Raw genomic sequence first — 21,139 nt, 5'->3', positions numbered from 1 at the left:
CGCATTTGACAAGCAGATTTTTCCTTTATTTGTTCTATTGTTCTTTCACTTTAGACATAACCAACTTTGTTTATGTAAACCTTGTGTGTATTTGACAGTATTAGCGCAATAAGACTCGAAAGATAACTTAGCCCAGTAATCAGACGCTGTTACACAGGCTTTTAGTGCACGTGCGCGGCGGGTCTATTGCGCTCAGAAAAGTGCCCGTTAGAACAGCGCATCAGCAGCGAACGACATGTTTAACCGGCAAGGCTTTAAAGCACATGCAAATAATTAATTTTTATGAACTACAGTGTCCCGTTCCTCTGCATTTCATGTGGATATACGTCGCGCTGTACAGTATGTTGAGACGGAGGCGCCAGAAATGCAAACTGATAAAATGGACGATCCTACGATATTTCTTCAAAAGCAGATCGTGGAGACATTTTAATCGTCCACGATCAAAAATCATAATATCGCACACCCCTAATTTCAAGGACCCGTGAGAACCCTGTAATAAGAAGATCACAATCTTCCACTCCACAAAAAAACATCTTTACACTGAAATAAAGTGAATCCATCACCAGTCAAATAAGAGTCACAGGTCAGAGGTCAAATATGATTGACTGCTCACAGCACTAAATAACACACAGATATCTAATCCAATATTTCACTCTTCTGCTGTTAGTTTTCATTCAGGGCCAGAATTCATTTGATAATGTAAGATCAGCAAAAGCTTGTTGATTTTCGTGATGTTAAAGGAGACGGATGTGTGAGCGGAGGTTGGGGGAGGATTTACACACTAACAGATAAATATCTCAGTTCAGTCGTGTTTCAGAGCAATCTGATGTTTGCAGACATTTTAAGAGTCACTATCGTGGACCTGTCAGTGAACCGATGAAGAAAATGTTTCTCACATTATTTTTGCTCTTTTTGTGGCGTCTGGATGGTGAGTTTTAAATGTGTTTCTATGGCTTCAGTTGTTTCTGTTCTGGTACCATGTGATAAATTACTGGTTAAATTAGTTCGAGAAGATGATCATTCACTGTTAGTGTCAGCAACGGTGGCTGTAGTGAAGCGCACGACTCAGGAAATAACTCAACTAACAGTCTTAAATATAACACTTAATCTAAAACTGCTTGATATTGTAATTGCTTGGTTTAATAATAATTTACTATGTGAGAATAGATCGCTTTTTAGATCAGATAAGTAGCAAAAGTGAACTGAACCTGGTGTTCATTAACAGATATAACTCCATGCCAGTGATGGAGTATTCGAGTCCTGGACTCGGACTCGAGTCCTTAGTCTCTGGATTCGAGTCCGACTCGAGACTCCATTCTCTGGACTCGTGACTCGACTTGGACTCGGACTCGAGCCGAGGATATATAAAATCGGGCTTGAGCATTCATCAAATGAATGACGTTGTTTCTGAATAAATAGGTTATAAAAAAATTATATAAGATGTTACACTTTTCCTGTTTCGGGCTTCAAGACCGGCCGTGATCTATTTTTTTCCCTCACAGACACTGCTACCGCTCGCTCTCCTTGCTTGACAACACACTCACTGACGTCACTCACTTTACGCTGCATTCTCGTGCATTATTCATTTAACAGTAGATAAGTTCCTCTACATCTCATCAGCAATTTCAATTTTGGCACGCTTTGCAGCAGCTGAGCTGACCACTAAGGAGCGAATGTACAGTGACGTGACATATCTGCCAAATTCAAACTGTGCTTTCGTGCTATGGCTGGCGCTGAGCCAAAGACGGACGCGCTCAGCACTTAAAGGAGAACTCCGGTCAATTTTAACATTGAGCTCATTTTTTTTTTTTTTTTTTTGTAAATGTGCACAGCCAATGTGAGTGATTCCTTCAGAGTGAACACTGTGAATCTGACTGCAGTAGATGTGAAAGATAAAAGTGATGATAATTCAGCCAGCGCACATACCCATATTTACTTCCTGTTTTCAAGTTCTCCACTGTTGCTTAGTTACCTATGATCACGCGCGTGAACTCGATAACTCGACTCTGAAGGAAAATTTACAAAAAAATGAGCTCAATGTTAAAATTGACCGGAGTTCTCTTTTAATCCCGCTTATCATACCATAACACAATTATGTTTATTTTAGATTTCAGATATTTAAATACATATCATTTATAGCAAAACAATACGTTTATAGTTTGTAAAATACACAATGGTGTCTATGGAAGCAGCAATAAACAATCCTTTCAAATATATTTGCCGACATATTTAATTCATATCAGATATACACAGTGTAAGTAAGTCAACCATAAAGTTTATTCTTCTCCCAGTTCACCGACCACTTACTTTCATTTATTTCGGGAGAAACGGATTAATTCAGGAAGAAACCAACCCTAGAAGAAGCTTGTCGTTTTATTGTTAACTGTTAAATTACTTACATCAATCTTTTTTGGACATGCCATAGCTAATTTTTTTTTTAATATTTTGAATAAAAAAGTAAAAATGACATAAAAGCAGATCATCATTCATTCAGCACTCTTGTGGCTGCGGTGTGTCACGTGACAAACAATGACGCGTCACCATGGAAACCTTGAAAAACCAATCGCGATGCGAGAGTTAAAGGGATAGTTCACTTTGAAATTAAATGTTGGTATGTTTTATCTTATCTGAAGTGCATCCAAGATGTCGGTGTCTTTGTCTCCGCAGTAGTTTCAATGTTGATATTTTTAGGTCAAACCGTTCTTGTCTGTCAGTCATATAATGCAGGTCTATAGGCACTGTCTCTAATAGCATGCAGAGAAAAGTCCAAATTAAACAATTCCCCATCGTAAGTGCACATTGATGGCCTAAGACACGAAACAAGCGGTTTGTGTGATAAAACCAACAGTATTTATATAGTTTTTATCTCTTTTACACAACCACGTCCAAGTGATCTGTTTACTTAGTCTGCGCAAGTGGCGTAGAGCTCCGGAAGTGATCTCCCGGATGAGTTCGCGCGAGCTTACGTAAATGTTTTTTTTTTTTTACATCGGTTTAAACATCCCGGATAAGCGCAAACTAGTACCATTTCTATTAGCCGTCCTACCTAGAATCTCTGTTCTGTGCGTAGGTTCTGGTGTAAACAATGAGTGACGTACACGCGCGAGAGATCACTTCCGGAGCCTTCCGGCGCTCTTCGGTGCTTGCGACATTGAGAGCGGCATAGCTTGTCGGACATAGCAACAGTAACTAAGGGGGCGGTCAATTGACCCTCGAAGAGCTGCAGAAGAAAAGGGAAAAAGTCTGGAGGTTTTGGAGAAACGGCTGACTGATAAACTGAAGGAACTTTAGGACACTCCAGTATAGAGGGCTTGTTCGGCCTAACCTTGGATAGACCAATTATCATTTCTGCACTATTTTGTGTTGTTTATTGCAGTTTTTTTTTCAACTCAAGTAAATAAAGGACACCTTGAACTAAGTTAATGATATTTTGGTTTTCAAAGATGATTCGTTGATTGCCCAGCGTGTTTTTCATGCTGTGAGAAAAAGGAAGGTTTTTTTTAAGTAGATGAAGGTAATTTACGGCAACTCAAATTGATTTGCACAATGTTTTGTTTACATTTTATTGAATGACTGTATAAATACATATATGTATGTGTAAATATGTAATATACCACATCTGTAAGGTGCTGGAAAAGCTTAAAAAATGTACCTCGAAAATGCTTGAATTTGACTTCAGGAAAGAACCCTGGATGGAGAACAGAGACAAATAGAAACAGAGCAAACTAAACCTAAACAGAACAAACTCGTTACAGTTATTCTCATATAGAAATAAGTGAACTGTGATTTTACAGTCAGATCAGGTTTTAATTCAGCTCTAAACTCGATTATTATGGATTGATTAAATAAAAAAAAAAACGAAAATTCAGAGGAGCAATTTTTCTAAAATGCCGCAGATTTCCTCCGGCAGACGCGGCGTTGTGTGACGTCATCACAATGCATATTTAGCCAAAGGAAAGTCCACTTCGAAGTAGACTACGTGCGATGAACTTGAATTGATCTGAACTTGTGTTTGTGCCGTTGCTTCAGTAATACATCTCTCAGTCAGTCAGTAAGTGCCCATCTCTCTCACTCACACACAAACACACACGCTACATAAAAGTCTCGCACACTCTGTAAACAACAACAAAATGTATGAGGAGCAAGATGCAAGAGTGAAGGAGACGTATGTAAATTCAGTAATATTGCGGTTTCCAGGGTTACCCCTGTAAACACAACTGCTACTATAATATTTATGAAATAATTCATTAATATTAAAAAATAATTTTGTAATGGAACAGATTTTTTTTTGCCTTTTAGACAAAATATAAAAATAAAGTTAGCATGTGTTTTTGTTCTGTCATAATTGATACACCAGGCTTGTATGACCCATATATGATATAGTGAGAATATGGAGGAGAAAAACAGCTCAAATTTATTCAGATACCCAAACTGAGCAAAAATAATGTAAATCAATGAGATCTTTATAACAGTATAGCAGACTACTTAGTGTCTACATAAAATGCATATAAATATAATTTGTCTCTCTATATCTCCAAGTGTCTTGGTAAGATGATATTTAAATGCTTAGTTTTAAGATGAAAAGCTCTATCATTTTTATTATTGGGGCAAAACACAACGTAATGCAATTGGCCTACAATGATGACTGAGGGATAGACAAATTAAGCATTCATCAAAAGCTTGTTGTATCATATTTGATACATAATTTATACTAGATTAACCCCCCCCCCCTCCCGCGCAATAAAATATTTAAAAATATTTTATAAAAATAAAATAAATAATAGAAATGTTATTCGCCCTGAAAAACTACCCCAGAATTGCCACAAATTTTGAAAAAAGGTCTGTGTGCATGTTTCTGAGCCTTGGTGTGCCAACCTTTTTCTGTTTTTTATTTTTGATAAATCTAAAATAGTATAAATATGAAGCTGAGATACTCAACAGCATTAGTTTTAGTGTGACATTCAAAATTAAAGTAAAAGTTCTTTTTTTTTTTTTTTTTTTCATACCTTTTTTCTTTACTGCTGCAAAATATTATTAACTTATTCATTTAAATCAATAAAAGTATTTTAGTGGAGATTCATCAAACTAACATCAAGTGATTTTAAAGCTTTAATCTGTGAAAAACTCTGTTCTTCAGGAGTGGCTTTTAGTGATCCTATTTATGACGTCCTGGAGACAGTGACGGAGGGAGATTCAGTCTCTCTAGACTCTGGTCTCACTGAAATAAATGATGATGACGTGGTTCAGTGGAGATTTGGAAACACTTTAATAGCAGAAATCAATGTAACGGCCGACAGATTCACTGTATATGAAGATGTTCTTGATGGGAGATTCAGAGACAGACTGAAGCTGGACAATCAAACTGGATCTCTGACCGTCACACACACCACAACTGAACATGCTGGAGATTATAAAGTACAGATCAACAGTGAGGTCAAGAGAATCAGTCTCAGTGTCCGCGGTGAGTTTAATATCAGTTTTTAATCAGCGCAAATATTCAATTATTAATTCAAAGTCAATTTTGCTTCTGTTGTTTAATGATGAGATTCATTTCAGATTTAAATTTCAAACCATTTATTTTTGTAAGTATCTGTCTTAAACCCGTTTCTGTGTGTGTGTGTGTGTGTGTGTGTGTGTGATGACACAGCTGAAATGTCAGTGGCGGAGGGAGATTCAGTCTCTCTAAACTCTGGTCTCACTGAAATGAAGGATGATGATGAGATTCAGTGGAGGTTCAGATACAGGACTGAATATAAATACTCTGAATATAAATACACTGTAATCGCTGAAATCCATAAACGGTTCAGCAGATTTACTGTATATGAAGATGTTCTTGATGGGATATTTAGAGACAGACTGAAGCTGGACAATCAAACTGGATCTCTGACCGTCACAAACACCACAATTAAACACACTGGAGATTATAACCTACAGACCAAAACTATTATGCTTGATTTCCATCTCACTTTTATTGGTGAGTTAAAACATTCACGCCTGTTTTTTAACCCTTTAGAACCTGAAGCTAAAATAGTTTTTTTCACATATTTAGATTTTTTTACTGTAAAATTCGAAAACAATGTGCAAGGTGTCATCTTTTTCAGAAAAATATTAGCTTTCAACAAATTACAGTTATCGGCCATTATTGTGTGTGGTGAGTTTGTAAATAGAATTTAAATAGACAAAAAAACGAGAATACATTTTCTGATTTTTAATAAAAAAGAAAATCACGAACGAAAGAAGAAACTAACACTTTAAAGTTGAAAAAATGTAGTATAATACAACTATACAAGTCTTTTTTTGTGACATTGGGTTGCACAGTTTTTATTTAGGACTCTTTTTTTCATACACGACGCACACATACAAATGCATCCATTCATATTAGGCACACACATGCACACACCACATGTAAAGATACGTGAAAAAGTAACGGCCATCCGCCTCCCAAGTTTCATTAAAAATCATCCCAATCCCGTCTTCTGCGGTCTACCACTTCTTTCGCCATTTGTCCGTTTCTTTTATTATTTTATGCAATCCAACACACTCCCGCCACGCTTCATATCTCTGTGTTCAAATCCTTCCTCCCGCTCTGCCAGAAAGCTGTGGTCATTTGCTGACGGAAAGCATGAGATTACCGTAATAAGCCGTATATTGCTGAAAAGCGCATGTTGTCGACTGTCAGGGGTCAAATTGAATGGTTTTGATAGTACAAACGGTTGAAGAGTTACGGTACAATGAATACAGCTCGCTGATCTGTGTCGGCGACGCCAGCCGGTTCTAAAGGGTTAATGATACAATTTAAATTAATTAATACACCATTTTGTGTCTTTTTGCTGTTTTATGATATTGTTATTATAATCTGTTTATCTGTGACAAACCCTGTTTCTGTTTGTTGTGTGTGTGTGTGTGTTTGTGTTTGATGATTCAGTGTCAGTGACGGAGGGAGATTCAGTCTCTCTAAACTCTGGTCTCACTGACATGAAGGATGATGATTGGATTCAGTGGTGGTTTAAATGCAGCTTTGATCATGGAAGCACTTTAATCGCTCAAATCAATAGACGGGCCGACAGAATCGCTGAATATAATGATGCTGTTCTTGATGGGAGATTCAGAGACAGACTGAAGCTGGACAATCAAACTGGATCTCTGACCATCACAAACACCACAACTGAACATGCTGGATATTATAATCAAGAGATCAACGAGATGGCTTTTTATACTCGTCTCTTTGTCTACGGTGTGTTAGATATCAGTTTCACATGTTTTATTTATTACAGCTGGATCTAAAGAAGTATCTTATCGTGACTTAAAGGGATAGTTCACTTTGAAATTAAATGTTGGTATGTTTTATCTTACCTGAAGTGCATCCAAGATGTCGGTGTCTTTGTCTCCGCAGTAGTTTCAATGTTGATATTTTTAGGTCAAACCGTTCTTGTCTGTCAGTCATATAATGCAGGTCTATAGGCACTGTCTCCAAAAGCATGCAGAGAAAAGTCCAAATTACACAATTCCCCATGGTAAGTGCACATTGATGGCCCAAGACACGAAACAAGCGGTTTGTGTGATAAAACCAACAGTATTTATATAGTTTTTATCTCTTTTACACAACCACGTCCATCTGATCTGTTTACACCGGATTTCTTCCCTGGAAACTAATCTAACCGCCTTTGATTGGACGTTGCATTTTTAAACTCAGCAGAAACGCGTGTGATTGGCTGTACGGCTCAACGTGTGCCTTTGATTGGCCTGAACAATGAAGCGAGTAGTGTGTCAAGATAGAAGGCTTACAAATTGGGAATAAGTGAAAACTCAACACTCCCGGATGAGTTCGCACGAGCTTAGGCCATCAGTGTGCACTTACGATGGGGACTTTTTTTAATTTGGACTTTTCTCTGCATGCTTTTGGAGACAGTGCCTATAGACCTGCATTATATGACTGACAGACAAGAACGGTTTGACCTAAAAATATCAACATTGAAACTACTGCGGAGACAAAGACACCGACATCTTGGATGCACTTCAGGTAAGATAAAACATACCAACATTTAATTTCAAAGCGAACTATCCCTTTAATTAGACTTTTTACATTAACAGCATGTTTATATTTACCTTTCTATTCAATTGTTTTAAATGCTCTACTTTTGATCATCTCGGTTCCTCTCGATGTTTCTTCCTCTGCTTGACCATCTTCATTCATCCACATTTATCTTTATTCTCTCGTGTTTTCAGCTCGTCTGCCTGTTCCTGTCATCACCAGTAACTCTTCACACTGCTCTTCATCTTCATCATGTTCATTGGTGTGTTCATCAGTGGTGAATGTGAGTCATGTGACTCTCTCCTGGTACGCCGGACTCAGTGTATTGTCCAGCATCAGTGCGTCTGATCTCAGCATCAGTCTCTCTCTAGCTCTGGAGGTGGACTATCAGGATGAAAACACCTACAGCTGTGTGCTGAACAATCCCATCAGCCACCAGACCACACATCTGGACATCCACACACTCTGCCACGCGTGTTCAGGTACGCCAGCGCTGATATTAGTGGATGTCAGCGCTGATATTAGCATTCATTACCTGATCTGATCTCAGTTTGATGTGTTTATTCCTCAGACTCTGTCCACTGTTGTGGTCCTACTGAAGCTGTGATCCGATTGGTCCTCTCTGCTCTGGTGGGCGTGGCTACTGTCATCATTCTGGTTTATGACATCAGATCCAGAAGAGCTGAACGAGATCAAGCACATATTCACACATCAGGTACACGATTGATGATGTCATTTCTCACAAACTGATTTTTCATGTTTTAATATTTGTGAGATTTATTAATTTATGCCTTTTATATGTTTATCTTTTTAGGAAGTGCTTAAATCTAAAGCAGAACGCTGAACTTTAAAGTTGCTTCAAGTCTTTTTGTTATAACAAATACTGATTATTATTTGCTTGCTCTTTCTCCTTCAGTATCAGATTTTAAATCAAATTTAAATCAAATTTAAAAGGCTTTATTGTTTATACTTAACTACTACAGCCTAAATCTATTTGTCATATGTACTTGCTTGCCATTATCAATAAAGTTTTCTCACTATCAATAAAGTTTTCTTCTACATTTATTATGTCGAGTGATTTGTAAATTGGTACATAGTAATATATAATTACTATATAAAAGGCATGGAAGTTTGATAAATGGACAACAATATATTAAAACAATTTTTTTTACATCCTACCACTAAATTAGCAGACTGATTTGAATCAGATAAGACAGAAGATGCAAACACTTTCTTGTCTGTCCCAAGTACCATTACAAGGGAGATATTTTTTCCACAATTTGCAGCACTGAATTTTTCATTCTTTACTCTAAATCTAAATGACTCAGAGAAACTTCACTATATGCTCGGAAAGGATGAGCTGCAAAATACACACCATACGAGGTGGTCAATCCATTGTATTTTTTTGAGAGTGTGTGCGTCTGTGAGTGTATTGTAGAGAACAAGTTCTGACGTTTAAACACATCCTGTTAAGTTTTCTGATTTGTATTTTTCTTTATATATTTTTTTAATTATTTATTTTTCTGACAGCTCAGGTCCCTTAAACAAAAATATACATCTTTTTGTGCACTATACAAAAAAAAGGGCTTAATTTGAGCCGGAACATGTTCCGGCACCTCCGATGTTGGATCCGGAACCTTTTTTATTGGATCCGGCACCTAAAAAAGGTGCCGGTTCTTATGTCACTATGGAAAATTAATCACCTAAATTAAAAAAATGTAATTAATATTTGTGTAGTGTTCAATGTTGTTATCGATAGAGAGGCGCAGATGGGGTATTATTTCATCCGCAACCGCATCACAAAACTCATCATCCGCACCAAAGTTTTTTGACATTCAATTTTCAAAGCCGCACCCGCCCACCATCCGCTGATTGTTTTGCGGTCTATGGACGATACAATGCTCTGGTGATGCGAGCCGCGAGAAAGCCCTTGTCTGTTCTAGAAAGGATGCAGCAAAGATATTTAATGATAATGTATGAGGCATAGGCCTACGCTGAGTTTCATTCATTTATGATGAGATGCGCTCCAGTTAACAATATAATGCAAGTGAACGCGGCGCGCCGGCGCCTCAATGTCACGGTTATTATCTGCTATATTTGCTTTTTATTTATTAAATACATGCAATTGGTTGATGAAACATTTATTAAAATTAAGATAAAATTTATACAAAACGAAATTCACTTTAAAGAAAGGCTTTGTAAAAATTGAGAAGCACTAGGCAGTGTAATTTTTTAATCCTTTGCATCCAACCCGCATTTTGAGTCGCCGGATCCACCTGATCCATGTGCTCCGGGACCTCCCACTTTACAAATTAAGCACTGATTAAGAGTATGCTAGTTTGAAAAACAGTGATAAAAGGCTACTGTTGTTTAAAGTGTAGACAAGCGTTTTTAGACAAATGTCATGTTAAAACGTTACATATTTTTTAATTTATCAGCACTTAATTGTGTTTTGCAGTTGATGAGATTTAGTTTATTCTATATTCTCTAAACAGGCCGTAAATTAAAATTCATGAATTACACATTTTTGATTGTAGCTATTGTTACATTGTGGCATACTTTCAATGTTTTATGAAAGTGCCATTTATACACAACCATGTACTTTTATTCGCAATTATCTTTATTCCTTAGTCTTTACCTTAGTTTCCCTCTCTTTTTCATTAGCAAACAGGTCCTACATTTTTGCTATATATTAGGGCTTAGACTCTTCAAATATTATTTAATATTTTATTAAATATTAATTATTCAAATATTTAAAAAAAGAATGATATTCAAACGAATATTAGGCAGCCTTTAATATTCGAACCTGTCTAATATTCAAATTTTTTGTAAATGTGTTTGCTTGTAAACGTTGTTTTAAATTCAGATTCCGAGGCTTTTTCACGCCTGGTGAAGTTGTGAATCGCGAGCTCATTAGCAAGGCTATTATTGGTGACGTTAGCGTCCTGGTTAGCACATATTTTGTATACCAAGACAATGGCCGCGCCAGCACCTACAACACCCACGCCTGACGAGGAGTTCGAAATCTACACTCCTGAAAATTTGAAAAGCAACATGTGGCGCTACTTTGGGTTAGGACAAATTGATGTGTAAAATATGTCAGACCAAACTCACATTTTTGTTTATTTTTGATAAGAACAGTGGATAAAACCTGTTGAAACCATACTGTTTGTGTTTAATCCAGGGTCTGATTTTTTTTTCAAAGTCGTGATAGTGTTTCTTCTGAAAACATCATTGCCTGCCTATTGACATTGACTGATACACTGCCCTCTGGTGGACAGAACATATACAACTTAAGTTTGATACCAATATAGGTCTTACTGAAGGCATTTAATGGTCAAAATAGTATTAATAAATAAACAAACTTCAAAAGTCAAAGCCCTACTATATATTAAATTAATATACTACTTAAGCAGGCTTGACCGTTCTTTGGCTCATAGGTGTTAGTAGAAAATTCACATCTGACAACAGTAGAACAAACTCAACATTTTTACTCCGTGTAACAGGATAGATTACAGTAGACCTGATGTGATGAACAGTGTTTTTCCTAACTTTAGGGGTTTGTTGCAACTTAAACCAATCGAACATTATATGTTTTGTGACGGTAAAGTATGGTTTACAAAGTGACCATATATCAGTGCTGTTTTATATGTCTGTCAGTCTTCAGAAGCTTTTCCTTTGGGCACCCGGAAACGTGCCTTCTTGGAGTAAAGTAGATTCCTGCTGAACAGAAGTGGGACGTTTCCCACATACAGGAAGAGCGCAAGACTCATGCCTGGAAAACACATGGTGCAAGTATTTAAACAGTAAAATTCATCACATTGACTAAAAACTTTGAATTTGGATACTTGGTATTTTATGAATATTTCTGAAATGTACAAGGACTCACCAATAAGAGGCCCGAGCCAGTAAACGAGAGAATACGCTAAGAAAGAGTGTCCAGGACAGGTGAACGTAAGCGCATAAGCCAGGGACGGATTCACATATCCAGACGTGTAGTTGTTTCCTAGTGTGAGAGAGAAGAGTGTGAGGATAAATATCACTTCACCAAATCATTGCCAATGAAGAGTCAAGATGTTCTCCAGAGTAACACAAAACTTTTGTGTATTTTTATAAATATGCTATTTATTTTATGCTAGTGTCCTCCTAAATAAATGCATCTTCATACTTTTGTAAACTATGCAGTTAAATTGCAGTTATTATTTAATATATGTACTCTAAATCTGTATTTAATATATGCATTTAAAAGCTACAATCCTTATTTTAATATTTGCATTTTAATTGCAGTCATTATTTGATTTATGCATTTCAAATCTACAATATTTAAAGGGATAGTTCACTTTAAAATTAAAATTCTGTCATAATTTACTCACCCTCAAGTTGTTTCAAACCTGTATTAATTTATTTCTTCTACAGAACACAAAGAAAGATATTTTGAAGAATGTCAGTAACCAAACAGTAGTCTGAAAAAAAAATACTATGGAAGTCAATGGGTACAGACTACTGTTTGGTTACTGACATTCTTCAAAATATCTTTCTTTGTGTTCAGCAGAAGAAATAAATTAATACAGGTTTGAAACAACTTGAGGGTGAGTAAATGATGACAGAATTTTAATTTTAAAGTGAACTATCCCTTTAAATTTAAAGTGCAATCCTTATTTAATATATGCATTTTAAATCTATTTTATTTTATTTTAATATGTACATTTAAAATCTAAATTTGTTATTTAATATATGCATTTGAAATCTACAATCCTTATTCAATATATTCATTTTAAATGCATAATCCTTATTTAATATATGTATTTTAAATTTACAATCCTTGTGTAAAATATGCATTGCATTCATTATTTGATATATACATTTGAATTAAATATATGAATTTGCAATCTCTATCTTTCATTTAATATATTTTAAATTAATTTTAAATATATTATTCAATATGTGCATTTTAAATACATAATGCTTATTTAATATATTTTAAATCTACAATCTTTATTTAATATATGCGTTTTAAATCTACAAATTTTAATTTAATACGTGCATATTAAATCTCAATTTTTAGAAATCTACAATCTAAAAAAATTTCAAATCTTCAATCTTATTCAATATATGTATTTTAAATGTACAATCCTTGTGTAAAATATGCATTTTATTTGCAGTCATTATTTTATATATGCATTTTAAATCCACAATTTTTTATTTAACAATATATGCATTTTAACTCGACAACTTCTATTTAATACACGCATTTAAATGTACAATATTTAATATATGCATTTTAAATCTACATTTTTTTAAATTTAATATATACATTTTAAATCTATTTTTTTTTATTTAATATATACATTTTAAATCTAATTTTTTTTAATTTAATATATGCATTTTAAATCTACATTTTTTTTATTTAACATATGCATTTTAAATCCACAATTTGTATTTAATACACGCATTTCAAATTACAAATATTTTTTTTATATATGCATTTTAAATCGAATTTTTTTTATTTAATATATACATTTTAAATATACATTTTTTTATTTAATATATGCATTTTAAATCTACATTTTTTTATTTAATATATACATTTTAAATCAAATTTTTTTTATTTAATATATGCATTTTAAATCCACAATTTGTATTTAATACACGCATTTCAAATTACAAAATATTTTTTTATATATGCATTTAACTTTTATTATTTAATATATACATTTTAAATCAATTTTTTTTTATTTAATATATGCATTTTAAATCCACAATTTGCATTTAATACACACATTTAAAAGTACAATATTTAATATATGCATTTTAAATAAATTTTTATTTATTTAACATATGCATTTTAAATCCACAATTCAATTTGTATTTAATACACGCATTTTAAATATACAATCTTTATTTGATATATGCATTTTAAATGTAATCATTCTGACCACAACTGTCCGACGGCAAACCCACCTGCGTATGCGATGAACGTCAGCAGCAGAGCGAGTATGGGAATCCTCAGCAGCTGCGAGCGGCTCTCCAGGACGAGGTAAACCAGGTGAAAGGTCACGGCGCCGAGGGCTTCGGCTAGCACCCCCTGTAGCGCCGAGACCCGCAGCGACGTACTGCACTCGGACATCATCAGATTCTTGATCATGTGCATGTCGGTCAGCTCCATTTCCCAGTACCTTCCGGCGACTACGAGCGCGAGGCACGCGCCGAGTAACTGCGCCACGACGCTGAGGGCGCCTGCCATCGCGCCGACGTCTTTCTGGAGGATTCCCATTAACGTCACCGATGGATTTCCGCTTACGCCTTGCATGATGATGCCATGAATCATGATGGATAGGAAAAGCATAGTGATGGCCACGTCAGGCCCAAGCGCCCCGGCCCACTGACCGACCTCTGCAATGGTGTCCACTTCAAGTCGACATGCGGCGAGCGCGAATGCGGCGATAAACTCGGTCAGGAAAGCCCATCGCAGCCTCGATCGTGCGAGTATCACCCTTCCTACCACACTCACACCTACTATAGTTAAGAAGTAGCCCAGCGAGGCATTAAGCCCTGACATGTTTCAAACGGTGTAGTGCACAGCTAGCTGTGCTGGACAGAAAGAAAGACACGAGCTCACCAACGCTGTATTTGCTCACAGCATGTGATAACGTGGCACACGGAGATGCCGTGTTCTTATCAAAAGGGGTTTTTTGACACAAACCTTAGGTTGAAAAAACACACTGACCTATTCAAGGCCACCTCTGAAAAGTGGCTGTTCGCTTTGGCTCCCTCTAGTGGAAGAGCGTGGATCTCATTGTTTTAATTGTTTTTCAAATATTTTTGCACTAACTAGCTTTTGGGAGTGTAGTAGATGTGCACATTAATCTATGAAGTACAACTGTAGCTGAAATGAAAACTCAGCCTTACCGGATTTACCTGGAAAACCAGCCGCTCGTGTAACATGAGGAGACACTGCCTGCTTGGACATCAGGCCTCGTTGGCGCAGTAGGCAGCGCGTCAGTCTCATAATCTGAAGGTCGTGAGTTCGAGCCTCACACGGGGCAAGATTTTTTGTTTTGCAGGACCAATGAGATTCGCTTATGTTGTTTGATGATCCAGTCTGTGGAAATTCAAACATTTCTACATAAGCATTTGGCATTGTTTTATGTCAGGTTTACTGATAAACACTGCCACCTAGTGGGTCTCTTAACTAAAACCACAAAAAAAAAACATTTCTGTTACTTGAAATAAAAAATGCAATAAAAATCAAATGGTAACACTTTACAATAAGGTTCATTAGTTAATGTATTAACTAACATGAATTAACAATGAGCAATACATTTGTTACAATATTTATTAATAAAAATATAGCTGTATAGCTGTTTGTTTCATGTTAGTTCACAGTGCATTAACTTAAGTTAACAAATACAACCTTTGATTTGAATAATGTATTAGTACATATGGAAATTAATATTGACTAAGATTAATACATGCTGTAGAAGTATTGTTTATTCTTAGTTCATGTTAACTAAGGTAGTTAACTATGTTAACTAATGAACCGTATTGTAAAGTGTTACCAATAAAATATTAAAAAAATTATAATATAAAACTGCCAAGACAACATATCTCAAAAATACTAATTATTTCTCGAAAATAACTAAAAGTGAAATTAACTCGAATTAAAACTAATTTCATATAAAAATATAAAAAACTATAGTATATTTATAGTATTTGATGATACTAAAATAGCTAAAACTGAAATAAAAAAATTATAAAAGCTATACAGACATATCAAAAATGACAAAAACACAACAAAATTACCTAACTTAAAATAAATTAAAATGAAAACAGAAAATTTAAAATAATACAAGATTAATAAATATTTAATAAAAAAAAAAAATTTCTCATTATTAGTTTACTACATTAACTAATGTTAACAAATAAAACCTTGTAAAGTGTTACTAAGTTTTACATTTTAGCCAGTAAAATCACACATGACCTGTTCAATTCTACCTCTTTTTATTATAAATGAGAATTTCAAAGTTAAAATACCAACAAAACAGTCGCAGAGACAAAAACATTGGCCAGTACGGGGATCGAACCCGCGACCTTGGCGTTATTAGCACCACGCTCTAACCAACTGAGCTAACCGGCCTGGGAGAGCAAGCACAGAAATCAGTGCTCAAAAATAACACAGTAGTGTCGCTTTAAACTACTGATGTCCAGGCAGGGGCGGGCGATCTGACGGTTTTATATGGTGAATAATATATATTTTATATATCTTGAAGACGCCCATGATCTACTTTTCAAGCGAATCGTAGAGATTGCGATCTGCTATGTCCTCATAACAGCAAGACTTTTATTTTGATGGCACGTCTGACTTTTATTTTGAAGTTGCTGAGAACTGCAGGGCCTGAGCACACAGCGCTCCTGTTCTCCAGCTCAAAAAAGTATTTATGCAAGGAATAATTGACGACTGGCCGTTGAATTATTAGAATAATATTGTGCATTATTTTTCAAATAATTCAACGGCCTGTCATCAATTATTCCGCTTATACTAGTTACCACACCTCGAAATATTGTTCAGATGATGCATTTCAAGACGTTTGTAAAGTTTTTGTCATTAAAACGCTCTTGTATGTAGGATGATCAGTCATAAGTATCAAATTACATTCATAACCGGCCTTACAGTAAGTGTGTCCCCGGCTTTATGCAGTTATTAATGCAGTTATGAGAGAGAGAGAAGCATGTGCGTCAATATTATTATTTATTTATTAATTCAATTCGTTTTAATTAATTCGTTCATTCTTTTTTTCTATTAGTGGACTAGCCTAATAAATGATTAAAAAAGTAAATGCTAAAAGAGTAGCAAGTGTCTTTTTCTTTTCTTAAGTAAAATTATCTACCAGTGAGATTTTGTTTTTAATTAAGGCGAGACACGGCAAGCAAAAACATTGGGGTTTTTTCACTGGTCAATTTGGAGATTTTGGGCTATTTGTCTTCAATAACATGTCTTCTTTCCGACTTGTGGTGAAAAAAAGTCCAAAATACACATTTATGTCTTTATTTTACTACACTGTGTCTATTTTCGTCAAGATTTCTCCGAAATTCAACAAAAGTTGGCGTTATAAATCAACATCTCTGTCTGCTCCCTGTCATCTCACACACGTCTGTGAACCTCTCTCTCCTGTACAATGCTGTCGGATCCAAATATGGTAATTTACTTTTTAGCAGCAACCAATCGTGAAAGTACAATGGGCATTTAACCCTAAAAGCGAAATCTCATTGGCTGATGTCAATTTCTGACACCGTGATTGGTTCAGATGCATCACGTGACGCGCTCTGACATTTAGATGTGTGTTTTTGACTGTTTTTCTGCTCAGTTAAAGGCCATAAATGCTGTGTTATAAGTTTTGATGTGATTTAGGTGGTTTGTATTGTTGTTGCGAATGATTTGATGAGATATTGTGTCAGTAAATAGTTGTTTCCACTAAAAAAGTATGATTTTTTACATTACAAATCTTTAAATGCCGTTTTCTCAAAATGAGTTTTTTGTCATTCTCCAGTATAAACATCTCAGCCGATGTACACCAAACTCTCCAGTTATACACTTAGCAGTATTCTGAAGATATGTTCAGAGGGATTTGTTAATAAATCATTCCTGGCCTGATTTATGTGACATTTTAATTAAAAAAATATGGCGATGGTTATGGAAGGCTATGGACAGTACATTTAGATTTTCTAGGTCATGAAAGCATATATCCTGAAATCCCTCTGAACATCATTTTCATCTTGTGTGTAATCAAAATGAAAGAATAATTTTGCACCTGGCTTTATCATATGTTCAGATCTATCTACCGAAAATATATGCAAAATTGCGCATATTTAATGAGATCATGTCTAATTTGCATAATTAAACATAAAAAAATAATTTTTTATATACTTGTGTAAGTAATTAACTTACTTACTAACAACTTACTTACTAACAACAGGAATTAACAACTGAGGAAGTTTCATGGTGATATCTATTATTTTAAATGTTTACCCTTTTCACCTGTAGTGTCTCGCCTTATGCCTGGATCACACTACAGGAGTTTTGAAATCTGGTTGCAGCACACACTTTAGGAGAATCTTTGCAGATTTTCTTACCTCAAATCTTAAACATGCTCATACTACAAGATTTGAAAATCGCGGCGCATCACACACTACAAAATGTTGCTAAGATTATCGTGCCAGAGGAAGCGCCTCACGTGATCTACGCAGCAGATCGGAAGCGGGAAAGCGGATGTAAACAAAATGGATAATGTAACACGAAAACTTGCTGTATCAATAATGATCGTTTGTTGTGAGAAAAAACAAAAGCGGAAGAATAAACGAGTTTGGATGAGAAAATGGTTGGGGAGACGGGCTCAACATGGATTGTCAGTTCTTCAGCGAGAAATGCAGGTAAGAATTTAATTTACCTTATTACTATCGTAGTGTGCTAGATCCAACGGTTCAGTGTTGCAAGTTTCGCGGTCGCCATTTCGAAATGTCTGTCACTTCCGAGCTGATTTGTGTGAGAACAGATCGGGAGGGGCAAGATTCGATCTGTGAACGCCTCACATTACCAGATAATCTGCGCCGAACATCGCAACCGATCGAGGTCCTCGACAAGATTTTTTCTCCGATTCTCGGGAGCGGAAAATCAGGCATAAATCGCCCTAAACCTCCTGTAGTGTGAGCCAGGCATTAAAGAATGAAACAATTTGTTATTTGTCAGTGATCGTAGGTTTATATATACAAAGGGGAGTCTAAAACCGATAGTTCTTCAGTGAATACACATGGAGAAAAAGTGTAATCTCCCCGTCGGGGAATCGAACCCCGGTCTCCCGCGTGACAGGCGGGGATACTTACCACTATACTAACGAGGAGTGATGACTGGAGGCTCACAGAGCCCATTTGTTTCAACGCTAGGGTTACTGTCTTCAACATCTGATATTAACTTGTTTAAAAAATTGTTTTGATATATTAAATAAATAAATAGGCAGAGCATGTTTTGCAGTGACAACATAACACTGTTTTAACTCAAATCTTACCTTAAGGTTTTATTGCGGCACTTCTCCTGATCTGAATCTCTTACATTGAAGCACTCATTATTTCTAAGCCGGGTTCTGAAATAGAAATTAGCACAATATCGAACTAAATATGATTGATCAAGTATTTGTTGTTAGAACAAAATGTAATGGAATCTCATTAGAAAGTCCCAACACAGTGACGTGTTATTTGGATTAATAAGCGGTCAGAACATTAACCACTGTTTATAAGTCACAACACCACACACTTGAACATAAATAAAAAAAGCATTTGTTTTTTTTAAGTGTGTAAAAGATTTTACTGCATTGGCCGGGAATCGAACCCGGGCCTCCCGCGTGGCAGGCGAGAATTCTACCACTGAACCACCAATGCTCGCATGATGGTCTCTTTTGCCCGGGACATTTTGTGTTGCAACAGTATCAGTACTGCATTACTATACTAAACTGAAAATGTTCACTGAGCATTTATCCATTATTATAAGCATTTATTCATTACTCAGTGGTCAACGGTTACGCAAAGAGGACTAACACAAAAAACACTCACCTCCAACAGATATCTCAATGTCCCAACAGGCTGCTTCCCCTTTGAGAAGAGAAAGAAACGTATGAACTTAAGAATACATGAATGCAACTTATAAAGAATAGCATAATGTCCCTAACCTTAAATACTGGAGTCCCTGACTTATAGACCGTTGTTAAAAATTGTTAGGAAAAAGTAAAGCTATCTTTACAGAGAAACGTTTTTTGACTGAGTTTGGTACTAAACAACCATTAGGTGGCGCACCAACACAAAGATTTATACTTCTCATGCTTATTACACTAATACATCTATTTGATTAAGGTTCTCACTTAATTAAATGACAACGCCGGTTATTCATTTTTCATTCAATTAATGGTTTTCACAAACAGACCAAGGTTTTGACAGCTCAAGATAACATGTGCAATTTGATCAACTGAGCAAACCTAAGCTTTACTTAAACGTGTATCAACGCTAATATCCAAGAAAGCCTGCTGTAATAGAAATGATAAATTATATATATATATATATATATATATATATATATATATATATATATATATATGTATATATATATATATATATATATATATATATATATATAATGTTTAGTAAAAGAAAACACGAAATTTACGTTAAATTAAGGTAACGTTAACCTGGTTGAAAGATGTTTGTGTGCTGGAAACTGGAACTGGTTTGGAATTATACTGACAACCAAAGTTAACTCATACATTTAAGAAAAACAAAAACAAAAACAAATATTTTTTGTTATTTCTCTAGTTGTGGACCTAATGGGAGAACGTATTACCTTGAGATTGAGCTCGCTATACAACTTAATCAAGAACTTGTAATAGTCGATGCAATCCGATCTATCGAGCACGAGCAGTCAATAAACGTATCTTGTAATAAAGAACATTAAAGTTTACATAAAGAGTTACTAAAGAGTACTAAATCGTTAAAACCCAACTTAAAAAGAGGTCACTCACGACAACGACGAATAGCCTAGGCCTAACTTGTCACTCCATATTTGCGTAAGCACCACCGCTTGAGGCAAAATTGAAATAGGCCTACGTTTTTATGAAATGAAGATGAAAATCTTACGGATGAAAACGTTTCTATAACAGAAGACCCTTTAATAATAAAACTTTGCCACTTAGTTTTCGAACAATTGTAAACATTTTCAGGTAACGGTAACTCACCAACAAGCGCCCGTGTATTCATGTATTAATTTTAATCTCCAATCAAAAGCTGATTTGGACGCCAAATTACTTAAATAACTTTCATATTTCCTTCAGGAGTGAATTCCAGATAAGAATAGACAACTTTAAACAGAAATAATCGATGTCTTGAATCTTCGCTGGTCTTCGCGTGATGATGCTCGTGCTTCTGCTGCGTGCTTGCGCGACCGTTGAGGTTTGTATTTTTGCGGCGGGAAAAAAATAGCGCCCCCCAAATGTACACAATTTAGCAGTTTTGCATATAATACTGCTTGTCTGTGTGTGTTTTTTTTCTATAGTGTAAAACGTAATGAAG

At 35.5% G+C, this 21,139-nt stretch overlaps 2 protein-coding genes and 1 long non-coding RNA gene across 3 annotated transcripts; 1 reads left to right on the top strand and 2 right to left on the bottom strand.

Moving 5' to 3' along the window:
* The first annotated feature begins 683 nt into the window (after positions 1 to 683).
* Positions 684 to 9,272, top strand: LOC306988157 (uncharacterized protein). The gene is made up of 7 exons (XM_079592933.1): positions 684 to 928; positions 5,138 to 5,461; positions 5,648 to 5,974; positions 6,926 to 7,234; positions 8,227 to 8,514; positions 8,604 to 8,747; positions 8,847 to 9,272. The coding sequence occupies exons 1-7, from the start codon at positions 877 to 879 to the stop codon at positions 8,855 to 8,857; spliced, it is 1,455 nt and encodes a 484-aa protein (XP_079449059.1). The 5' UTR covers positions 684 to 876; the 3' UTR covers positions 8,858 to 9,272.
* On the bottom strand, positions 8,582 to 21,057 carry LOC306988178. Its single transcript, XR_013795339.1, has 5 exons — positions 20,806 to 21,057; positions 19,634 to 19,672; positions 19,093 to 19,167; positions 14,942 to 15,134; positions 8,582 to 8,714 (listed from the first exon to the last, which is right to left on the bottom strand). It is a non-coding gene; the product is annotated as an uncharacterized lncRNA (long non-coding RNA).
* Positions 11,049 to 14,873, bottom strand: aqp12 (aquaporin 12). Its single transcript, XM_079592985.1, has 3 exons — positions 13,994 to 14,873; positions 11,922 to 12,038; positions 11,049 to 11,807 (listed from the first exon to the last, which is right to left on the bottom strand). The coding sequence occupies exons 1-3, from the start codon at positions 14,589 to 14,591 to the stop codon at positions 11,689 to 11,691; spliced, it is 834 nt and encodes a 277-aa protein (XP_079449111.1). The 5' UTR covers positions 14,592 to 14,873; the 3' UTR covers positions 11,049 to 11,688.
* Positions 21,058 to 21,139: the final 82 nt, after the last annotated feature.

This window comes from Phoxinus phoxinus (genome assembly GCF_949152265.1).
Source record: "Phoxinus phoxinus genome assembly, chromosome: 20".
Classification (NCBI taxonomy): Eukaryota; Metazoa; Chordata; class Actinopteri; order Cypriniformes; family Leuciscidae; genus Phoxinus; species Phoxinus phoxinus.
The sequence above is the reverse complement of the archived record's forward strand: the minus strand, read 5'-3'. Positions and strand labels throughout refer to the sequence as shown.